General features: G+C 41.6%; 2 protein-coding genes across 2 annotated transcripts; both read left to right on the forward strand.

Annotated features, from left to right (window-relative positions):
- Positions 1–1312: 1312 nt before the first annotated feature.
- On the forward strand, positions 1313–4849 carry LOC307248989 (major intrinsically disordered Notch2-binding receptor 1-like; the record flags this gene model as incomplete). Its single annotated transcript, XM_080025568.1, has 3 exons — positions 1313–3307; positions 3812–4030; positions 4658–4849. 3 exons carry the CDS (start codon positions 1313–1315, stop codon positions 4847–4849), a joined length of 2406 nt encoding a protein of 801 aa, XP_079881694.1.
- A 3776-nt stretch (positions 4850–8625) lies between these two features.
- LOC307248838 (rac GTPase-activating protein 1-like) lies at positions 8626–15235 on the forward strand. The gene is made up of 17 exons (XM_080025357.1): positions 8626–8744; positions 9121–9214; positions 9752–9954; positions 10127–10281; positions 10607–10676; positions 10805–10858; positions 11090–11167; positions 11375–11489; positions 11632–11780; positions 11941–12105; positions 12214–12309; positions 12486–12684; positions 12906–13011; positions 13240–13372; positions 13563–13671; positions 14048–14156; positions 15007–15235. Exons 2-17 carry the CDS (start codon positions 9130–9132, stop codon positions 15080–15082), a joined length of 1902 nt encoding a protein of 633 aa, XP_079881483.1. The 5' UTR covers positions 8626–8744; positions 9121–9129; the 3' UTR covers positions 15083–15235.
- The last annotated feature ends 6289 nt before the right edge of the window (positions 15236–21524 follow it).

Here is a 21524-nt window from a genome sequence, read left to right on the forward strand (position 1 = left end):
CTTTGCATGTGTTGCCTCTGGTCTGTGGCGAGGGGGGATACCGTTCCGAAGTATTTTGAGGTCCCTGAGGGGACTGCTGGGACTTATGTGAAGATGACCTGATTTCTAATTCTCTTCTCTGCTGCCCGGGCATTGGGCATGTCGCTGCTACAACCAGAGAAGAAATTGATAGGAGTGTGACACTATGAGCGACAAAATCCAACAGCCCCGCATCCATTTGGAAATATGGACCCGCTAATGGCGTAAAACTGGATTTTATTCATGGTCATTTTTCATGGAAGCAGGCGTGACTGGATTGTCTGTGAATAGATCCAGGTAAGTGGAAATACTTCGAGGCACACGACACCTCTGCCTATGCTATAGTAGGCTATGCTAAGTTATTTGCGACCCAAATTACGTTTTCAACTGGCATGTCATTGCTGGTAGGTAGCAGGGGGCTCTTATTGTTGCGCCTTTTTGCTGTCCTCCTGTCCTCATCTTCAGATTTCAAATGCCATGAATAGGCTACATCTTTGAATATTCATTGCTACATCTCGAATTTGTTCAGTAAATTCCGATAGGCTATATGAACTAATATAAATGAATAGGCTATGCCCTGACGCTGTTAATAGAAAGTAAAAGAAAAAAAAATGAAAAAAGTCAGTTAGGTTAGGATGTGCGCAGTGTGACAGCGTCATCAGATCAGATGGTCGGTTATTTTAAGTCCCAGAATAAGGTCACTTTCCAGATTCACACTTAAAGGGCTTTTTCCATCCGAGCTCAAAAAGACTAGACTACTTCGATTGTCTTATTCACGAGTATGACTAATTATATGCTGACTATGAAACAGTAGGCCTAATTTCAAACATTATTCATATTTGTAACAAAGTGAAACTTGTAATTCATGTCAACTGCCACACACTATCATCGTTTTGGTAGGCTGATATAGGCTACTGTATGTAATATAATAACAGCATTAATCATGACCTCAAGTAGTCTAGCCTACTAGTTTTGATAATTAAACAATTTTGTTAAAAAGTAATAAATAATAAATACAAAAATGTTTTTACCTATTGCTTCAGTAGGTTAATATATTGGCTACTAAAATATAGGCCTATCTCCTTTCTTGCCATAAAGAGGGCTGACATATCCACCTGAAATCAAGTTTGTGTCTTTTTTCTCTTACTTAAAGTATCTTTAAGCCTGTTTATTTTCTTTAAATTGTTTGATGTGTTTTGTATAGCACTGAATGTTCTTATGTTTGAAAGGGGCTGTATGAATATATTTGCTTTGCCTTGCTAACTGCCTAGTTTCCCTTCCCAGGTGAGCAGCCATGGCTAACCTTCAGCAAGAATACCCTGGGGTCCTTCTTGGGATTCTGGAGGAACTAGCAAATATGCGCCAATATCTGACTTTCCAGGATCTTTGTCGCATGGTCAGTACACGGTTTGACCTGGAGAACCTCCTAGAGCTCAGGGGTTTGCTGTTTGCTGCTGCCAGCAGGGACCCTTGCTTCCCTGCTACTCTCTTCAGAGACAGGGTTTCAACCAGAGGCCAGGGGCTTTCACCCATAGGTGTCGCTGCTGACATTGTAACTATCTTTAATCTTATTCAGATGACGGCTGGGGCACCTGATGACAGCCAACCAATGAGAGCCCAGACGATCCTCCCCGTCGACCAGTCACCAGGCCCCAGTCTGCCTGGTATCCACCAGCTGAACATTTCTGGTAGAGAAAGGGCACGTGCCCACTCTGATTCCGGTGGCAAGCCTATCGACCAGCATTTGCTTTTTCCAACATCTAATTACTCAGCCCGCAAGCGAGGAAGTCTTCCCCCTGATCCACTCTCACTTGTTTCTTCCCCTCCAACCAGGGCGAGGGCTGTGTCTTTTGACTTGCGTCATACAACACTCTTGTACCCTAGTGGTGAAATTCCCAGAGAAGTCATGAAGAATATCTACCTGCCTTTGGAGACGGACAGTGAGTCTAGTGGAGATTCTGCAACCATGGAGGTGTTTGAAGCCGAACAGGGTTCATCTGTCGACGAGAAGAGAAACATGTTTAAGAAGGATTTCCATAACCAACCGCCTCTGATTCCCGAGGTGACTGTTAGCAGTGAATCACTCAGTCCTAGCATGGAGCAGAAAGGCTTCGACAATCACAACTTTGAAATCGTCCCAAATCCTTACCCATCGCCAAGAGGAGCCTACCGATCGCCAGAACGTCGGGCTAAACATGAAAGCCTTGATGACCTACAGGACTCAACATATTTCGGACCTGGGTCAATCCCAGAAAGGTCCCCCCGGCAGCACCTTCAACCTCCCAGGGCCCTGAGGTCCATCTGGAGCAACAAGAGCCACAGTCTAGAGGACCAGATAGGTGTAGGCAGTGTTGGAATGGGGATGGAATCACAAATGGTGCAACTTCCAAGACGATCAACCCCTGCAATCAGCAATTTGGGGGTCTCCATGGGAGATGAGAGTGGGGATAGTGGATTGCCCAGTGGAGGCGATGGATTCAAGGCTCAGGGAACCCAGACAGACCCACCAGACACCCGACGCCTCCGTAGCATGGTCCACGCTGATCGCTTCTCCTTCATGACCTCATTAGACGACCCTGAGTTTGGGGAGGATGACATCAGTGCCATCTTCCGCTTCTTAGATGACATAAGCATGTGCGGTTCCACAGGAGTCCTGCACCCCAGCGATGGATCTGCAGCAATTAACCAGGACACCCATGAGGCCCGCCGTGGCCGCCTGGGTAAACTCCAAAGACTTTTCCACTCTCTGGAAAGCAGCGACGATGGGCTCAAGACCAGTGTGTGCAAGCTGCTGCTCCGTATGAGTCAGATAGAAAGACAACTGGAGTCACTGAATGATGTAAAGGCTGAGATTTCCCAAGTGCTGTCTGCTCTGCAGCGACTGGATGACAAGATCCAGCAGCCTATTGAAGGTGGTGGCCAAGGCACCGGTGGCCGATGGCTGGAGCCTCTCAGTGGTGTCTCCTCCTTTATGACCTACCCTATAACCCCTTCTGACACATCAGAGCCCCAGCCTCTGTCTGCATCTGGCAATCTGTTTCCATCAACCAGCACTAGTAGTCTGGACTGGAGCCGATGGAACACTCCTGTGGAACAAAGAGAAACCACCAAAGGTCAATCTGATTCAAAGTCAAGGAAAGAAGATAAGAAGGATGCATTGTCTCGTCGTGCTTCCAAAACCCAGCCTGAGGACAAAAGTGTCACTGATTCCAAACAGCTGAATGTTGCTACCTCTGCAAGAGACTGGACAGTTTCATTCTCAAAAGACGGCAAAGCTACACATGGACAGGTAGAGTAATTCTACTATGCACATTTTATTCTATATTTTCCATGATACATGAAAAACTTAAGCTTTTATATGAGAGGTGAGTTCTAGGAATGTATCAGTTCTTAAACAGATTCAACTGGATTCCATTTTGAAGGCAAAGGTACAGTATTCTTCACACCATGTTATTATTCATGTTGTGGAACCACAATATGTCTTAGGCCTGTAACTGGCTCTGTGCTCTGCTGGGTAGACACTAGTGATTATGTGGTGGGCTGACATGCAAATCAGAGCACTTTGTGGGCTATTGTTTTAAACCTATACAGTGAACACTGTTTGGTGAGGGCTGCAAAGAAGTAGAGCTAAACTATTTAGATTCATGTGCATGTTTAGTGGTGCTTTTTCTTTAGTTTACAAATGTATTTAGTTAAAGCAATCTTGTCATCTTTGCTCAAATTTCACATCACACACAACAAAATAGGTATTGTACTGTTTATACAATCTGTGGTTGTCCCTTTTTCCTTCTAGGTGGATAAATCAAGCAGCACAACTAACTTACTCTCTAAAAAGTCCTCCAGTCTGGTGGAACAAGTGTTTAACTCGTCCCTGTTCCGCCCCAAAGACAGTAGTCTGACAGGTGGGCTAAGCTCTGGGAAGATAATGGACCCCAGATTGGCTGAGGGGAGAGGAAGGGCCATATGGACAGTAGACGAAAGGGAGGCACGAATCTCCCCTTTGGACTTACAGGTACGATGTGTTGATTTTGAAAGGGCAACATTATGTAATAACATTTAATAACATAGCATGTCTCTTATGTAATGTCGAGGTTTTAGTCTTTGAATGACTACATGATATGTTATTTGGGATTGTTTTGGTACAACATAGTTTAAATTGGATTATGCAGGCTTAAGAAAAGTGAGGATAGTTGAATACAATTTTGAGTCATGAAAAAGCGTCATTCAACGCATATTTTAAATGTCCTTGAACAATTGTGCAGTAAGCGATTCTGGAGAATGGTTGTTGTCAAAATAATTTGTGGTCAGTTAATATCTCCTCACGATCCGCTAATGGGCCATACTATTTGTGCGCTCAATAAAAATTAAACCTGTAAACAAAGGGTATGTAAACAAAGTGGCCCTCCGTAGCTAGCTGCATGTCGGTTTACAGAGGCTAGGCAGTGTTTTAACAATGGATTTTTTTTGCACAGGTAGCGGATCAGGAGGAGACATTCATTGGTTTTGACAAAAATATACTTTTACAACAAACATTCTCCAGCATTGCTGACTCCACCTTTAAGATTACATTAGGATTTGTATTTAGTCCATGTGAGTTTGTATCAGCTCTAATAACTAGCATCATGTTCCCCAGGGCCAGGAATCTCTGAACCCCAACAACATGGAGTTCTGGATGGACGACATCTACACTCCAGGCTACGATGCTCTTCTCAGGCGTAAAGAGGCTAACATCCGCCGAGCCAAAGTCTGCAAGCTGCTCGCGCTCATCGCTACCGCAGTAGTGGCTATCATTCTTATCATCGTCATTCCCATTTGCACCATGGGGAGATGAGGACCCTTGCAGAAAGCCCACATTGTTGCCTGTTTTAATTTTTATTTATTTATTCATTTTCAGCCACATGCTGTACCCGGGAACTTGCACGCCATTCTCATGGAGGTTAGTTGATGAGGGACCATGACACTATAGGTCCCTAAAGCTGGATCAGTGATAAAATAACATTCTGTACTTCCTTTTCTCTGCATGCAGCACAGTTATAATCGACTTCATAAAAACATGAGGGTTCAAACTGTTAATTACTGAAGGTTACTTTGAAATCCGTCTCAGTCAACTCATCATGCAGTTGCAACAAATTGTAAATAATCTCCCATGTCATTCAGGTTCTTTCTCTCGTTCATTTCATGATTTTCGTCCTTATCATGATAATCATAACTCTAGGTGAGTGTAAAGGGAAGAAATTAGGGATGACGTTTTTTAATTAATTTAGAAATGTGAGAGGAAATGTTGAAAGTAGTAATACTGAGCCAATGCAAAACTGTCAATTTATTTTTTATTCTCAACTTGCTCTTTTCTGAGAAACAACACTGTTACAAATGCATTGTGAATCAGCTTCAGCCTTGAGCACTGCCTGACTCTTTCGTGCTGTCCCCTTGAGGAAAATACAGGGCGTATATCACTCCTTTGTCAAATAATTGTTTTATCGGTACATACTAGTTTTACATACAGTTTATAAATAGTACTGGATTGTTTATAAAGGAGGTTCCTCATTTTCTTTTAGTTTGAATGTTCTTGTCCTTTTCAGCAACAAGATATACTGCTCGAGCTTAAATCAATTAAATAATATTTTTATAGAGTACTTTCATTTTCCAAACTGGAAAATATAAGTTGTTAAATCCAGTCGTGAATGGATTTGGCTGGAGTGTTTACCAAGTGTCAGGTTTCCAAAATGGATGATAAAAATGTTGTTGTCGAGGCAGTGAAGGAAAGAGGGGTCCTTTTCCAGTAAACACTCTCTGAGATTGATATTCCACTTGTAACTCAATTCAATTGATGGCCTGTTTGGAGTGCACCTATGCACATTATCTTTTCACTATACTCACTAGGCCAGAGCCTTTCCACATACCTACAGACTTACTTAGTACCAACAGATTCATCTGGCGTATTTACGCAGATGATAAAAGTGGTTTTTACCAGTGGTGTGACATTCCATTTTGTACAAATATCCTGCTAACTCAGGACACACATTATATTTAAATTTTCTTTTGGTGCCAGACTGTAAAATACACGAAGGGGGGTTCACACAAAAACATATACACTCTTGAAATAAAATGGAATGCAACAAAATATTTCTGCAATAAAAACTACCCCTTTGAAGGTTTGAATTTTCACTTTTTTGTTGAGTCTCTTGCAGTGAAGTGTTGATTTAACCCTAAGCTTAGACTAATCCATTCCCTCTACAATGCTAGACATGGATGATTTTGTTTCTGTTGGACAACAGATAAGCACTTTTTCCCCATTGTGGGGTATATACCAAGGTGGACAGAAACTATATCAGAATGCTTTCAGAATGTTTTCTTCATCTGTATCCAGACCCGTAAACTTCCCTTTGCTTTGTTTGCACAAATATGCACAGGATGTATAGAGGGCGTGCTGCGCTTCAATACATCCTCCTAAGTAGATGTTTATCTCCCAAGTGTTCCCCACGAGGCTGTTTGTGGATCCATTACCCTTCCAATGGTGCCACGGAGGAAGGCCTTACTCTTTAGTCAGCAAAATCAGCAGGTTCTTCCTCTGAAACTTCGGTGCATTAGAGCCTCCTGATACTTTTTTCACTCCTGACATGCACTTGAAACGAAATTTGGACTTTTGTCGTCGTAGTATCTGTGCACATTAGACAGCTATAAATCTGTGAATTCATTATTCAGGTAAACACTCTGTCTTAAAAGCTGCTTGTAAATGAAAAAAAAACATGTGCAGGTATTTCAGTTCAACTGGTGTGCAAAGCTTTATTAGATTGTGGCGGAGTACGTTGACTTGTGTTGCCTGTCTGAATAAACTCTTCAAAATGGTTATGTGCCTTATACAGTATGTTGTCCGAGATGATGAATAATATATTAGGTCCTAATTGCAAAGATACATCAAAGAAAACATTATGTTGAATGGATAAATGCTTCCTGAAAGCAACTGCTTTGTTTAGCAAAATTAATGATTTCCAATTGTTTTCCTTATTATCTCATGGAGATGCAATTGGTTGATGCCATATCACACTTGCAGGGGCAGCAATAGTCCATCCAGTTTAATAAGAAAGATTGGCGTAAAAAGAGGAAGAATACCGGCAGTGAAATGATCTGTGACTGGAGGAAAAATACATACAAAGATGAATAATTGATAAAGCCAAAGTGTGCATATTGACTGACAGTTATTTATCTCATGTCAACTGTAATGGACCTGACACATTCAGAGTACATACAAACACACACAATGTTCTGGGGAGAAGTGTACCGCTAAATCAGACTGACATTGCATTATTAAACCACAGAAGCACACACAGATGACTTTCAGTCTATTGTTTATTTGTTTAAAACGGTCTGATGTGTTATGGACACATGCATGTAAATTATCTGCACTTGATTAAGTGTGTGTGTGTGCGTGTGCGTGTGTGTGTGTGTGTGTGTGTTTTAGCCTCTAAATGCTGCACAGAGGAGCTGCTGCTGCACCCAGATATGCCATCCTTGGCTGATTAATGATGTTGTTGTGTGCATACTATGTGCCAGGCCCAAAACAGGACAAAGTCACTGACTCTTTCAGTGGATTTTATGATTCCACACACATCATTTCACAATACTGTATTGCATATTTTCATACAGACTAAGGAGTGCAGGAGGCATAGATACCGGATGGACTCACTTACAGCCAAAATGCCCTTTTAATTTATTTTGGAAAAATGGCTTGTGTCAAAGTTATTTATGCTCCTAATGGGGTTACTAGGTAGCTTGAAGTGAATAAATTAGAAGAAGCAATAATGCATTTGAAAGAAATTGACCTCGAGCACGTACTTCATTTCAAAGACCACCAGACTAAAATATTTTATTTAGATGAAGAAATACCTTGGTCATTATATATGGTATTATATGCCCAATAATATCCCCCTCTAATGTATCGATGACCACCAAAGTCATGAAATGGTTTTATTGCAGTTCATTCATAAATAATGAATTGGATAATAGAAAAAGAGATTAATATAGAACAAAATTTACGCATTAGTATGTGAAACAAATGCATGTTTTGATTTAAAATAGAATGTAGATCATGGATAAATAATCAATTTGACAAAATGAAGAGAGATTAATAAAAAAAAATTAATATGTTAACCAAACCGATGAGACAAATTAAAAATAAATATAAGTATGCAATATCTTAAAACAAGACTTATTGAATGAATAATATAGCCTATTATTTTATACAATATAGGCTATATTAGGCTTACCATTTATTTATTTATAAAGCACCCTTCTTAACACTGTTACAAAGTGCTTAGTAGGCTAATAGTAAAACAGTAAAGTAAAACATATAAGTACAAAAAAATATTGTATAAAGTGAACTAGGCCTATTAACTCCTGTGGTCATCTGTAAAAAAATTAAACAATGTCATATAAAAAATGTGTTTTGAATGTGACACATTTAGATTTCCTCAATTTCCGGCAGTTACAACTATTGGTGTGTGGAGGCGATAGAGCGCTCCGAGCTCCGCGCAGCACCAGCAGACGAGGAAGAAGAAAACCGTCCGGGCGCTGTTTTTGAACTTTTGAAGAAGTATGTGCAAACTTTATCAGGAGGCAGGTGTGGCTCTGCTGTCGCTGGAGGGAATACACTTCAAACCTCTGCTTTTAACTTCGGACTTTCATACATTACATGTCATCTGCAATATCACCTAAAAAATATTTCACAGGTAGGTGTATTTTTTTCTTCCTATTGTCCAACTTAACGATAGATAGATAAATAGTCAGGTCAACACCAACACACACGTTAGCGTCCAGATAGCTTCCCCGTGGGCCTAGTAACGTTCAACCTGGCATAAAACAGGCTAAGCTAACAAGCTCGCGGGATGTTTTGAATGCAGTGGCGATAAAGAAATGCTTAATTCGCAAACATTCGTAACATAAAAAAGAAGTGATGTTTTTATTACGTGTTGTAGCCTAAACCAGTTATTTGTTTCGTGTCGCATGTTGGTAACGTTGAATTACGCCTCATTAAGCGCTAACAGCATTAAGAGTAACATTATCGTCCTATTCCCTACTATCTAAATCATATTTTGCCCGCTTCAGCGAGACACGATGGAGTCCTCCGTAACGAACCTGTACAACCAGTTCCAGAGTCTGAGAGCCCAGGTGGACGCTCTGAATGAGGGCATTGAACCACGTAAGTTATTTCCACACTTGGTTTTGGTATTTGCCACTTCTTAGGAATCCTCTCAGTGAAGCACAATGCAGTTAGCGTACTTGTGTAGCGTTAGTGTAGTTAAGTTAGTTTGATGTGGCATGGTGCTGGCATAAGTAACTGTAATATCGGGTGCAGTTTCCATCCCAAAATGTGATGGTTGTTGCAATGAATTACTAGTCACAGACGATGAATGCAAACGCAGTGCTTCTGAGAGTGGAGTTTCTGCTATAGTGATTACATTGGGGGTGTGGTAAACATTTCCATTTCAAAAGGCCAGATAATGCAATTCATTTCTATTCTAACAAACAAGAAAGCACTGTTACTCAATTGTTCACTTTACAGCCTAGCTCTCTGTGTTTTTGTCCTCCCTATATAAAGGTAATTTTCATCAATGCCACTTAAAAACCATTGGACTTTGTGAAGCCTCACACACATAACCACCACAGAAGAAATAGGTATATTGTTAATGTGCCCGGCAGCAAATACAACACTCTCCTCTTGTGTTGCCTTATTCAGAGTTCCTCCAGTTAGCAGTAAACTTTGAGGAGTGCCGTAAGAAGTGGCTGCGGGCACACGATGAGCTGAATTCCTCTAAGGAGGTCCTGGCTAAAGCGGAGACTGAAAGAGGCGCCCTGGAGGTCAAACTTAAGCATGCTCGCAACCAGGTGGATGTGGAGATCCGCCGGCGACAGAAGGCTGAATCAGTCTATGAGAAGCTGGTTAGTGCAAAGCTACTCATCAGTTTTGTATATCTGCTTGTTGAAGCTAGAAATGCCATCGGCCACTGACATTGGTCTAGCTCAACTAAGAGGTCTCTGTTTGTGCCTTAATCTGATGACTGTTCATAACGACTAAATAATGCATTGTCCTGCTGGTTTGTGTTTTTAACAGGAACGTCAGTTACAGCTGATCAAGGATCTGCTGATATCAGAGAACAGCTACAACAGTGTCCACCTGAGCGAGGAGCAGCGCAATGCCCTGGCCTTCCTTAATGCTCACTCCCAGGCAGCACAGGCTGCTAAAGCCAACGCCAACACAAGTCGAAGGTCAGATCATCCTTTCTGGTTCTGATTTCATCAATTTTTTCCCTCTCTCTTTAGCGAGTAACAGTGCTTTATTCTGTTTTAAACCTTTGCTTATATTAAGGGTGGCACTTTATTTAGCATGTGAACACACTGTCTGCCATTAACTGTGCAGAGGTGCAGCATACATGTTGTACTCTGTAGGGAATATAATTCAATTTGTGAAATATGATTTCCTATATTTATAGCTTGTATAATTTCCAAGAACATTGTGGCATTCTGCATCTAGCCATGAACACAGGAAGTACTTCAAAGGAAACTTGTATTCTGACTGTTATCTTTCTTACAGGTTGAATACCATCGATGAATCAGCTTCCATACTGTCAGACATCAGCTATGACCAAACAGACGACTCTCTGGTACATTGACTCTCAAGTTTGTTTTAGGATAAATGTTGATTTGAGGATCAGATAGTGGGACAAGCACGTTTAGTAAGTCAAGTTAAGTTTGTTTATGACATCAGTCTGTCCCTCCACTTTCCCTGTAGGACTGGGATTCAGCTGCTATGAAGAATGTGCGACTGCGGAGACGGCAGAAACGAGTGAGTCGTGTCTTTACTCACATTTTCATTGCATACCTATTGCCTTATTGTGTGCAGTAATGATAAAGTCATTTAGATCATTCGTAATCGTTTCAGGTTATTTGTTAACGCAGTTAGTGGTTTGGTTCATGTGTTTCTGTCCATCAAATACACTTTTGTTTTGCTATTTGTGGTAAAATTATCTGCAGCCAAAAGATATTTCTTAAAGTAATTTTACATTTTAATTCACAGCGTTCCTCCAGAAAACTAGCTGAAGTTCCTCACCAGGTTTTGAAGAAACCTCGGTCCGCTGGTCGCACATCAGAAAGGGTAACGCTGACCTCTGCAGCTGAATGTACTATATGACACTTACCATTTGAAATAAACGTCTGTTGGGTGATTACGTACATTTTATGAAAAATAGCAGCAAAATGTCAATCCAGATAATATTTTTCTGTTTGTTTTCTTAACTGAAATGTCCCTCTCATCTTGTTTGAAAAAGAACATAAAATATGTTTTTCTATATCTATGATTCAGATGAATGAGTCTATAGTGGCCAAAACCACCATCACTGTCCCAGGGAATGGTGGTCCTGTCGAGACTGTCTCCACCATTGAAACTGTGCCTTACTGGACCCGCAGCAGAAAGAGTGGTGAGAATTATTTAGATTTTTTTTATTTCCTCTCTCTATATGATCAAAATAACTTGGACTGTAAAACCAAAGCATGTTTGAAATGAGTCATGTTTTATCTCTGAGTTTTTGGCAATTGATCAATATGTGATTGTGTCTACAGCTGCTCACGCTGCTCAAGCTTGGAATGATACAACCACTACTGACCAATCTGAGACTGCCAGTGAGGCTCCCAGCACGCCAGTCCCCATCAAACCCCGAACCACCAGAGCTAATGCAGGAGGAAAGAAGCATCTCTTCATCTCCAAAACAGTAAGCCAGCACACCTGTTATTTATATTGTGAAGTTTAAGATGTGTAGACTAAATATCTGCCTGCATTGGTACAATAAGCTGGTTCCCCTTCCAAGTGTTACTGTTTTAAGTCTGACTACTCCTCACCTTGGTCCACTGTGTTCCTCCTTATCAATGAAGGTGATCAAGTCTGAGTTCTGCGTACCATGTGGGAGAAGAACAAAGTTTGGGAAGATGTACCTTCGCTGCCAGGACTGTAGAGTTGTGACCCACCCAGAGTGTCGTGACCGCTGTCCCCTGCCCTGCACTCCAGTAGCTGCTAGCACTCCCATCAAGAACACTGAGGTACATTTTTTCCCCATTGCTATGTGGCATGTGTCCACTCAATAATTCTTAATGTTCTACCACATTCCTGTTACCTTCTTTTCTAAATGTATGTGTTTTTGTGTTCAGAGCACCTTGGCTGACTTTGCTCCAGCCGTCTCCCCAAAGATCCCAGTTTTGGTTATCTACTGCATTAAGGAGATTGAGCGCAGAGGCCTTCACGAGGTGAGACCGACTGTATTAAAGTCCTTGTTTACTTCATGTCATGCTCTGATCCTCTCCCTTGAGCAATTACAGTAGATATGTTGTTTCCACTAATTAGTTATCTCATTCAGTAGTTACAGTATCACCGGCAGCCAGACAATGAGAGCTGCTTTCTTTTATCTTTGCCTCGTCCCTAGGTCGGCCTGTACAGAGTGTCTGGACACGAGCGCTTGGTGAGAGAGCTGAAGGAGAAGCTGATCAGAGGAAAGACTCTGCCTCCACTCAGCAAGGTAGAGGACATCAATGTGGTCGCGGGTGTCCTCAAAGACTTCCTCAGGAAGCTTCCAGAACCTCTGCTCACCTTCCACCTCAACAAAGCCTTCAAAGAAGCAGCCGGTGAGTCTCTGGGTGGTGCTGAATCACTGACAGAACATCGCTGTATGTGTATACGCTTTGTTTCTTACCGGCTTCAATGTTTACATAAACCTTGTTCTTTGAATAACAAGTATTTTGATTTTAATTGAGTGAATTGAGGAGCCTCGTGGGATAAAGGGAACAGGGTATGTACAGGAATTTTAAATGACTGTTTTTTTTTTTTTTTTTTTTTTTTTTTTAAGAAATCCAGGATGAGGACAACAGTCTGGCGGTGGTGTATCAGACCGTCAGTGAGCTGCCTCAACCCAACCGAGACACTCTGGCCTGCCTCATGATCCATCTGCAGAAGTAATTTGAATTAGATTGCAGCTACGAAGCCTTTTTGCTCAAATGACCTTCCACCCATTAGACAGAAGTCGTTTAAGTAACAACCTTGTAAGCCAGAAGGACTTTTTTTTTACAAATTTCCTGAGGCTTGAGACTAGAGTGAGCAAGCATGTTGTAACCTACTACATCACTGCTAACATTACTTGTAGTTAAAACAACTTGCGAATTTCCTCCCTTGTCTTTTCCCAGGGTCTCTCAGAGCACAGATACCAAGATGGATGTGAACAACCTGGCCAGGGTGTTTGGCCCTACTCTTGTGGGCCATGCTACTCCGGACCCAGACCCTATGACCATCCTGAGCGACACAAACAGACAGCCGAGGGTAAAGAGAATGAGAATGAAGAACAACTGCTACGACTTTACATTACGTTCTGAGCCATAGTCCAGTGTTGATAAAGTGGCACATAGTTCAGGTTTATGGATGTCTTTTGGTTTTGTTTACTAGAAGTTCAGTGTTTGTTATTTTAAATGCTATAGACTACAAACACTTGTTTGTTTTTATGTCTTTGTAGGTGATACAGCGCTTGCTCAGTATTCCAGCAAGCTACTGGGGCCAGTATGCTTTTCCAGATAATGCAGACATGAACTATGCTCACCACGCTGATACTCCAGACCACAGAGGTAAATCACATGGTTATAAAAAGTTATTCCGAAATGAATTTCATCAAAATGAAATGGTGTGTTCAGTATTATTTTGTAATGTTTTTTTCAGGGAAAAACAAGTGTAGGACAAAAGGGGGGGAGGGGGGTATCATGGGTGTAAAGGCTGGATGATGGAGCAGCCTCAAAATACACGACAGTAGCCTGCCATTGATTTATGTTTAATTTAATTTAAAATTTATAAATTATATAGTATTATATATAATAGTAGATATTGTATGACAGAAAGTGGGAATTAAACTGTTTTCATTTTGGTACATTCGTACTCTGCATCTTTGTTTGACACATGACAAAATAATCGACATAGAACAGTACTGATCTTTAATTTATTTTGCAGTGAGCATATTGGGACCAGTGACCACTCCAGAGCACCAGATGATGGCCAAGACACCCTCCTCCAGCTCGCTGTCCCAGCGTATGATGCACACCCTCTCCAGCACCACCATGTAAGCACACGCACGCACACACACGCACGCACACGCTCACACTCATGCACTCGGAAGGTGTTAATACAAAGCAGAGAAAAGACATGGCCACATTTTTTAAATTTTTTAAAGATATTTTTTGGGCATTTTTATGCTTTATTGATAGTGTAGAGACAGAGTTGAAACGGAGCAGAGAGGGGACTGACATGCAGAGAACGACCGCGGGCTGGAATCGAACCCGGGTCCGCTGCTGGCCGAGGCCTATGGGGGGGACGCCCTACCAACTGAGCTAAGGGCGCCCCCATGGCCACATTCTTTAAACATCGCTTAGTGTAATCATAGCAATTTAAAAGGGAACTTTTATAACACACACTTTTCCTGTGAAAACCAGGTGTGAATTAATTTGTTAATCTTGCCCCTGGTTTTTACTTTAAAAGAGTCAATACTCCACCGAAAAAACATATTTGACGGGTAACTGCTCATTTATGTATAGAACTTGAAACTGAGATATCACATGTTCGGTTTAATTTAAAAGGATGATCCGACTCATGTTAACTCTGTGTAGGTGAATGCAGGTGGAACATCCTGGTGACAGAGCAGTTACACCCTAAAAAGTCTCGGTCAAACTTGAAGGTTTGCAGTCTGTCACAAACAGCAGCTCCAGATAAACTTAAACCATAATGAAGTATTAAAAAAAATAAAATAAAAAAACACGCTCATGTCAGATTATTGTCAATCAACCTGTTAAAAATGTACATCTCTAAACATAATTCTTTATAGTTGTTCTGCCTACTGCATTTGTTATATTTTAATTATTTTATCTTACTGAAAATTCTACTTTCTGATCCCCTCTCCCCCAACCCACCCTCAGATTTGGGAGCAAGGGCAAAGCATCAGCTGCCTCTCATCGCCAGGGCAACTTCTTCGCTTCCCCCCAGCTGAAGTAATGGCAAAGGAGGAAAAAAAGGTTCACCCATATCGTACCTTTGGGTTGCAAAAGATGAATATATATATATTCACACAATCATGTGGTTAAACTACTGTAAAATCTAACCCTGTAACAGTTTTATAACTTTTTATTCCAGTATGTTATGCAAGACATTTTCTAACCATCTATTTTTATTTGAAAATATTCCTGCTTGAGTGTGTGTGTGTGTGTGTGTGTGTGTGTGTGTGTGTGTGTGTGTGTGTGTGTGTGTGTGTGTGTGTGTGTGTGTGTGTGTGTGTGTGTGTGTGTGTGTGTGTGTGTGTGTGTGTGTGTGTGTGTGTGTGTGTGTGTGTGTGTGTGTGTGTGTGTGTGTGTGTGTGTGTGTGTGTGTGTGTGTGTGTGTGTGTGTGTGTGTGTGTGTGTGTGTGTGTGTGTGTGTGTGTGTGTGTGTGTGTGTGTGTGTGTGTGTGTGTGTGTGTGTGTGTGTGTGTGTGTGTGCGTTTGTTTGGTTTGTTTGTTTGTGTGTGTTTGTGTTTGTATATCCTTGATTGCTAATGATTTGTTATTGACCAAAACTGCAGTGGCACGCGATTGTACGAGGTTTGAAGGTTTTAATGACCAAGCAACCGTTCTAAACCGATTCAAGAATTGTTATCTGTTTTGTGTTTAACACTTTGGTCGGGTGTTAAAAAGCTGTGCATTCACTGGTGCTGATGCATCTTTGATCCTGTGGTTGTAACCATAGCGATAAGGTTGCTGGAACACATGTGAATACACAGTCGCATTGAGCAAAGAGAGAGAGAGAAAAAAGTTATATGTTGGCCAGTGTCTCTTTGTCTTACGGCATTGGTTACCTTGTCATTGTCCTGAAACTGACATCTTATTTGTTTTCATGATTTAACATTTTCTTTTATAAGCATGTTGATTGTGTGCAATGACCTATTACCAATCATGACCATTTATACACTTTAACCATACAACCATGTAAACACTGATACTACATAGGGAATCATGTTTGCATTTTGCACTGTATCTATGTAACAATCTGAGTAAATGTATTTTTTTCTACTTGGGAGTACTCACCACTAGAGGTTAGTGTTGCATCACTTTTAATGTGCAAGCCTTAAACAATGAAGATGACCTATTGTATCTTATGCACACAATCAGTTAGTATTACTGACATTCATTATATTGATATATATAACATTGACATTATATAACAGATCATGGACATTCTGCAAGTTATTCTAGGACAGCCCAGTCATTATTTTCTCTCACAAGCCAGAGATCTGAGACTTGCATCTTCACACAATAAAAACTGGAGCTTCTTTAATTTATGAATGTGAAACACCAATTTGCATGCACACCTTTTTTAAAGTATTTGTTTCACATTCACTCTTGTGTACCGTTCAATCACCAGCAATGCAAATGAAGATCAACAGCAATGCAAATGAAGGGACTTTTCCTCTAAGGAAATTTCTTCTCACACTCACCTTTTTTTATCAGCTCCAGATTTTAGCATAATGATGTTACTGGTTGAAGTATTAATTATTTAGAGAAGAAATGTCATGTTGCCAAAAACTAGTTCACAGTTTGTCATTATTATAAACCAAATCAAGCCATATTTTTGCTGGCCAGTGAAAGAAATGTGCATTTTTTGGGGATTTTATTAGTCCAGTGATACTTCTATAAATTATGTTTTATACACTGTCGCACATGTATTCCATTATATGGTTCTATTTCTCAAATGAAACATTGTCTAACGGATGTATAGTTCCTTTCACCCAAGATTTTTGTGGACCCAATGTTAAGGTTCATTCATCTGTCTTAGCTCAAATAAGATCGCACAGAAGTTCACGGTTGAGCTGAAAATAAAACATCAAAGGACTGATACTTTTGTCTCGTTTGGGTGGTGTTAATGCATATAGGAACCGGATTGGTAGGATGTATGACGTTTTGTTACTAGCAATTCAACCCAACAGAAAACCTCTCACACTGGACATGGATTAGTGTTGCTCTATTAGCTGTGAGTTGGTGATTAATGCTGAATTCATGCAGCCTAAAACCTCCATTCATGTTTAACACTCATCATCTTAATTTTCCATGGTGGAAATTCAATGTTGACCGTTGTTATTCAAGATCTCCAGTGAAAGAGCAAAAAGCACTGTGAAGCCGGCGTGGCGCTGAATGATAATGCAATTTGGCTCATTGTTTCAATAGTCATTAAGGCTATTTCCATAATCTATTGGGCGAGGAGCGGGCAGCCGATGAGGTCCGGCATTATTATGAATTAAAAGCGGGGATCATTTATACATCTTATAGTTATTCCATTAACGGTTGCTGTGGAGAGCGCTAAGTCAGGCTGAACCTATCGACATGCATTTTATACAGCCTCATTCAATAACAGCCTCAGCAACGCTAGGTCCTTTGAGATCTAAACCCAGCTGCTTGTGGGGGAGAAAATAAAAAAACATGTTATGTGCAGAGTTCATCCAAATGAGTTTATTCCCACCTTCATTTCTTTGTCACTCTCTGCACACAAAGAGCTACGAATGACTGTAGAGAAGACTCCCCTTCCCCGCCCCCCTCAAAAATGTTTGAATTTCAAATCAGCATTAATAGTTCATTAGCCTGAAATAAGGCCTACTGTGTGTCGATCTGTCCTCTCATTGGGGGATTGTGTGTTTATTTATGCTGTACGGTGCTGCATACGCCCGGCGCATGCAGACATCAAACAGCTGGCTGTGTACAGTGTGTCTCTGTAGCTCCATATTCCAGCATGCCCCAGTGTGCAATGATAGAGCTGCACTCTGCTGAGGGACCAACCAGGGCCAAATGAGTAACTAGTCCAATTAAGAGCTCTTAGATAAATTACAATGTAAGCTGGTAAACACACCAACAACAACCGTACTATTTAATTCCTCTATTTACACAGTGAACCGCAGGCAGTGATGCCAAAAGGAAACAAACGGAACCTGTAACCATCTCTGGAAGTGCGAACACAATCAATGCGTCATTCCATTCACTCGTAAAGTTATGACTTTTATTGACTGATTGAAAATACAGACTATATGTGTCAAGCTGTAGCCATGCAGCATGTAGTGGGTGTCTGCAGAGAGAGGTCAGGGCCAATAATATGTCAGCGCCTCAAAGATGTTAACTCAATAACTGCCACTCCAATCCACCCATCTGATCATGTATCCATCCAGTCAATAGGCTTGTTAAAGTAAAAAGCCATGTTAACAACTAGACAAATGATCCCTGCATGTGTTGTGCGTGAATCGTTTTGGATGGCCAATATAGTGCCTCCATTTGCAGGCCAAGCATATGCTTAAAAAGTGGTCCTCCAGATTTGTTTCTGTCACTTGTTTTCAGCAAAGAAGGCTTTGCGACAGATTGTGTGATCAATATGCTTTCCATTCTGTGAATTAAACATACGACACTGAAATACCAAACAATGTTCTGCACTAGGCATATAAAAGCTGCAGAAAAACAAGACAAAAGCCATTGTCCATTCTACACCCAGTGAGGTTTTCAACTGCAAATAATTGTCTGGCTAGTTGGCTTTCCATGCTCTTGTTCTTGCTCTCTCTATCTTTTCTTTTGGCTTCATCCCTCGTTCCTTCTATTTTTTTTCTCTTCTTCTTCCCCCCTCTGCTCCCTCTCCACCCATCCTTTGAATCGAACCGTCGCCGCCTTAGCCGGGCTAGCATGCATGGTCGATACCTTGTTACCACAGAGAAATCAATTATCTCGACCAAGCAGCGGGGGGAAAGAGGCAATAATGAAAGAATGCTCCTCCTTTCCCAGACGATAGCCGTGGTCATTAAATATGAATTTATCATTGGCTGAGGAGATTTATGGAGTGAGATGTGGGCCCTGGAGTTCACGCTCTCTTTACAGCACAAGTTCAAGTCTGACTATACACGTGTAAATTAAATGGGTGACAGGTTGTCAGGCTAATGATGTCATGTGTCCTAAACAGGGAGCTGATTATTTCAGATGCAGTCGTGTCTTGTGTAAAGCAACCGAAACAGAGATGTGGCATTAAGCTGTTAAAAAAAAAACCCCCCACTGCCTGCAAATGACAAGAATGTCTTTGCACTTGTTTATCTGATGATGACACACCTTTTGGACCAAAATGACTGACCTGTGTGGGAGAAGTGAGGGACAATGAAACACGGGTAATGGTCAAGCATCTGTAAAGGTGTAGCGTGCGCTAAGAAAGAGCTGTATGATGAGATTCCACCACACTCATGGACAGTGCAGCAGGCTCTCTTCAAATTCTATGTTTGTGTGCAACTCACCTCAGGTGACAGTGGCAGAGATGGCTGACGGGGTGGGTAGCCATGCCAACCATATACCTGCCCGCTTGGGTCTGTAATGAGCCAGTTTGACGACTTGTCTGACAGCTGCTGCAAGAAGTGGAAGAGAAAAAAAACCCAAACACAGGCACCATCTCCCCAGCCGGAGAAAAAGAAAAATTGCAAATGAAAGCAGGAGAGATAGCAAGAGGCCGGGGAGGACCAAGTGGAGAGAGGGGGAAAAAAATGCGTAATTTGGGCCTGCTCTTAAGGCAGCAATAAATTCCATTTTTAATGGCGGAACCACAAGCAGTAGCAAGCACTCAGCAGTCTGTTGTGTTTGATGCCAAATTGTGCAGAATAAACAGATTTGCTGTGCAGCTGGTCCAAACACACACTTTCTCTCTGTCTCTCTCTCTGTGAGTTGCTCCATTCCCCCGCCACACAGACACCCTCACCTCATTCTCAAACTTCCGCCGTACCCCCCCCCCCCCCCCCCCCCGCCCCCCTTCTTTCCCTTCCCTGGACATAAAAGACAGTAATTGGACAAATCATAACTAGAAAGATGGCTCGTGCTTTGATTTATTTTTAATTCTTTTTTTGCTTCCACTTAACTGACTACTCATCTCCAGCTGTCACACACGCAGTCAAGGCGGCGTATTTGTTTTAACCCGGGAAAGGAGTGAGCGGCATGCCACTAATGAGAAACAACATGCCACATCTGGCTCATTTCCTCCTCACAAGATGAATCATCCTGTTCATCATAGACATAGTTCCTCTGTGTTCTCAGAACAGCACTGCACACTGACCCGGCTTGTCCTCAAAATAAACGGTGACAACACGCGTTCATATTTGACTTGCAGTAAGTGAGGACAAGAAAAACTCCCTTTTAGGTCATTTAGATTGGAGCAGTGTCAGTGTAAATGTTGTACACTATATGGACAAAAGTATTGGGCCACACCTCTTGATCATTGAATTCAGGTGTTTCATTCAATCCCGTTGCCACTGGTGTATAAAACCAATCACTTAGCCATGAAGACTGCCTCTACAAATGTGTGTTAAAGAATTGGTCTTTCTGAAGAGCTCACTGAATTCGAACGTAGTAATGTAATAGGGGGCACCATTGCAACAAGTCAGTTCATGAAATTTCTTCCGTCCTAGATATTTTCCGATCAATTAAGTGATATCATGACAAAGTTGAAGGGTTTAGTAACCACAGCACCTCAACCATGAAGTGACAGACCACGTGAAGTTACGGAGTGGTTTGGCGCGGTGCTGAGGCTTATACTGAATAAAAGTGGACAATGTCCTGCTGACTCAATAGCTGCAGAGTTCCAGACCACCTCTGGCATTAACATCAGTACCAAAAACTGTGCGCCGGGAACTTTATGGCATGGGTTTCCATGGTTAAGCAGAAGCGTTCAAGCCTTCTGAGAGCCAGTGAAATGTTACCTGCCTGACTGCATTACGCCCTCTTTTTTGGTGAAGGAGGGATAATGCTAAGGATTGGTTTTTCTGGGGTTGACCTTGGTCCCGCAGTTTCAGTGAAGGGAAATCTTAATGCTTCAGCTTGCCATGACATTTTGGATAATCCAATGCTTCCAACTTTGTGGGAAGAGTTTTGGGAAGGGCTTCTTCTGTTTCGACATGACTGTGCCCCATTGCACAAAGCAAGGTCGGTCGATACAGGCATGGTTGGAGGAGTTTTGTGTGGAATAACTTGACTGACCCCGCACAGAGCCCCAAACCTCAACCCCATCCCACACCTTCTCCATGAACTAGAACGGAGGTTGCGAGCCAAGCCCTCTTGTCCAACATCAGTGTCTCACCTCACAAATGCTCTTCTGGATGAATGGGCAAAAAAGAAGTTACGCACCATATCTTTAATGCAATAGAAGTTGAAAATTCAACCCCCTGGTGTATTAAAAGGAAAAGTCAGAGAATCACTGAGTAAGTAGAATTAAATTAATATCTGTATAGAATTGAACGGAAATGCATACAATAGTGTGGATTTCATTTTGGCGTGAAGCAGTGGACCGATCGACAGACCAACATTGTCATCCCTAGGGCCATGCAGCTAGCATGGCTAAACATATCTTCTTAAAGGACCAATATCTCCAGCAGAAGGGTTTCCTGTTGCAGTGTGGCTGTAGTGTA

Source organism: Ammodytes marinus (assembly GCF_949987685.1).
Source record: "Ammodytes marinus genome assembly, chromosome: 4".
Classification (NCBI taxonomy): domain Eukaryota; kingdom Metazoa; phylum Chordata; class Actinopteri; order Uranoscopiformes; family Ammodytidae; genus Ammodytes; species Ammodytes marinus.

Excerpts from the sequence above, each read along its gene's own strand:
- LOC307248838 (XM_080025357.1), top strand. The coding sequence starts at position 9,130 with ATGGAGTCCTCCGTAACGAACCTGTACAACCAGTTCCAGAGTCTGAGA. Across the intron at positions 10,282-10,606 it reads AACGCCAACACAAGTCGAAG|GTTGAATACCATCGATGAAT; the intron begins GTCAGATCATCC and ends TCTTTCTTACAG. Across the intron at positions 11,781-11,940 it reads ATCTCTTCATCTCCAAAACA|GTGATCAAGTCTGAGTTCTG; the intron begins GTAAGCCAGCAC and ends TTATCAATGAAG.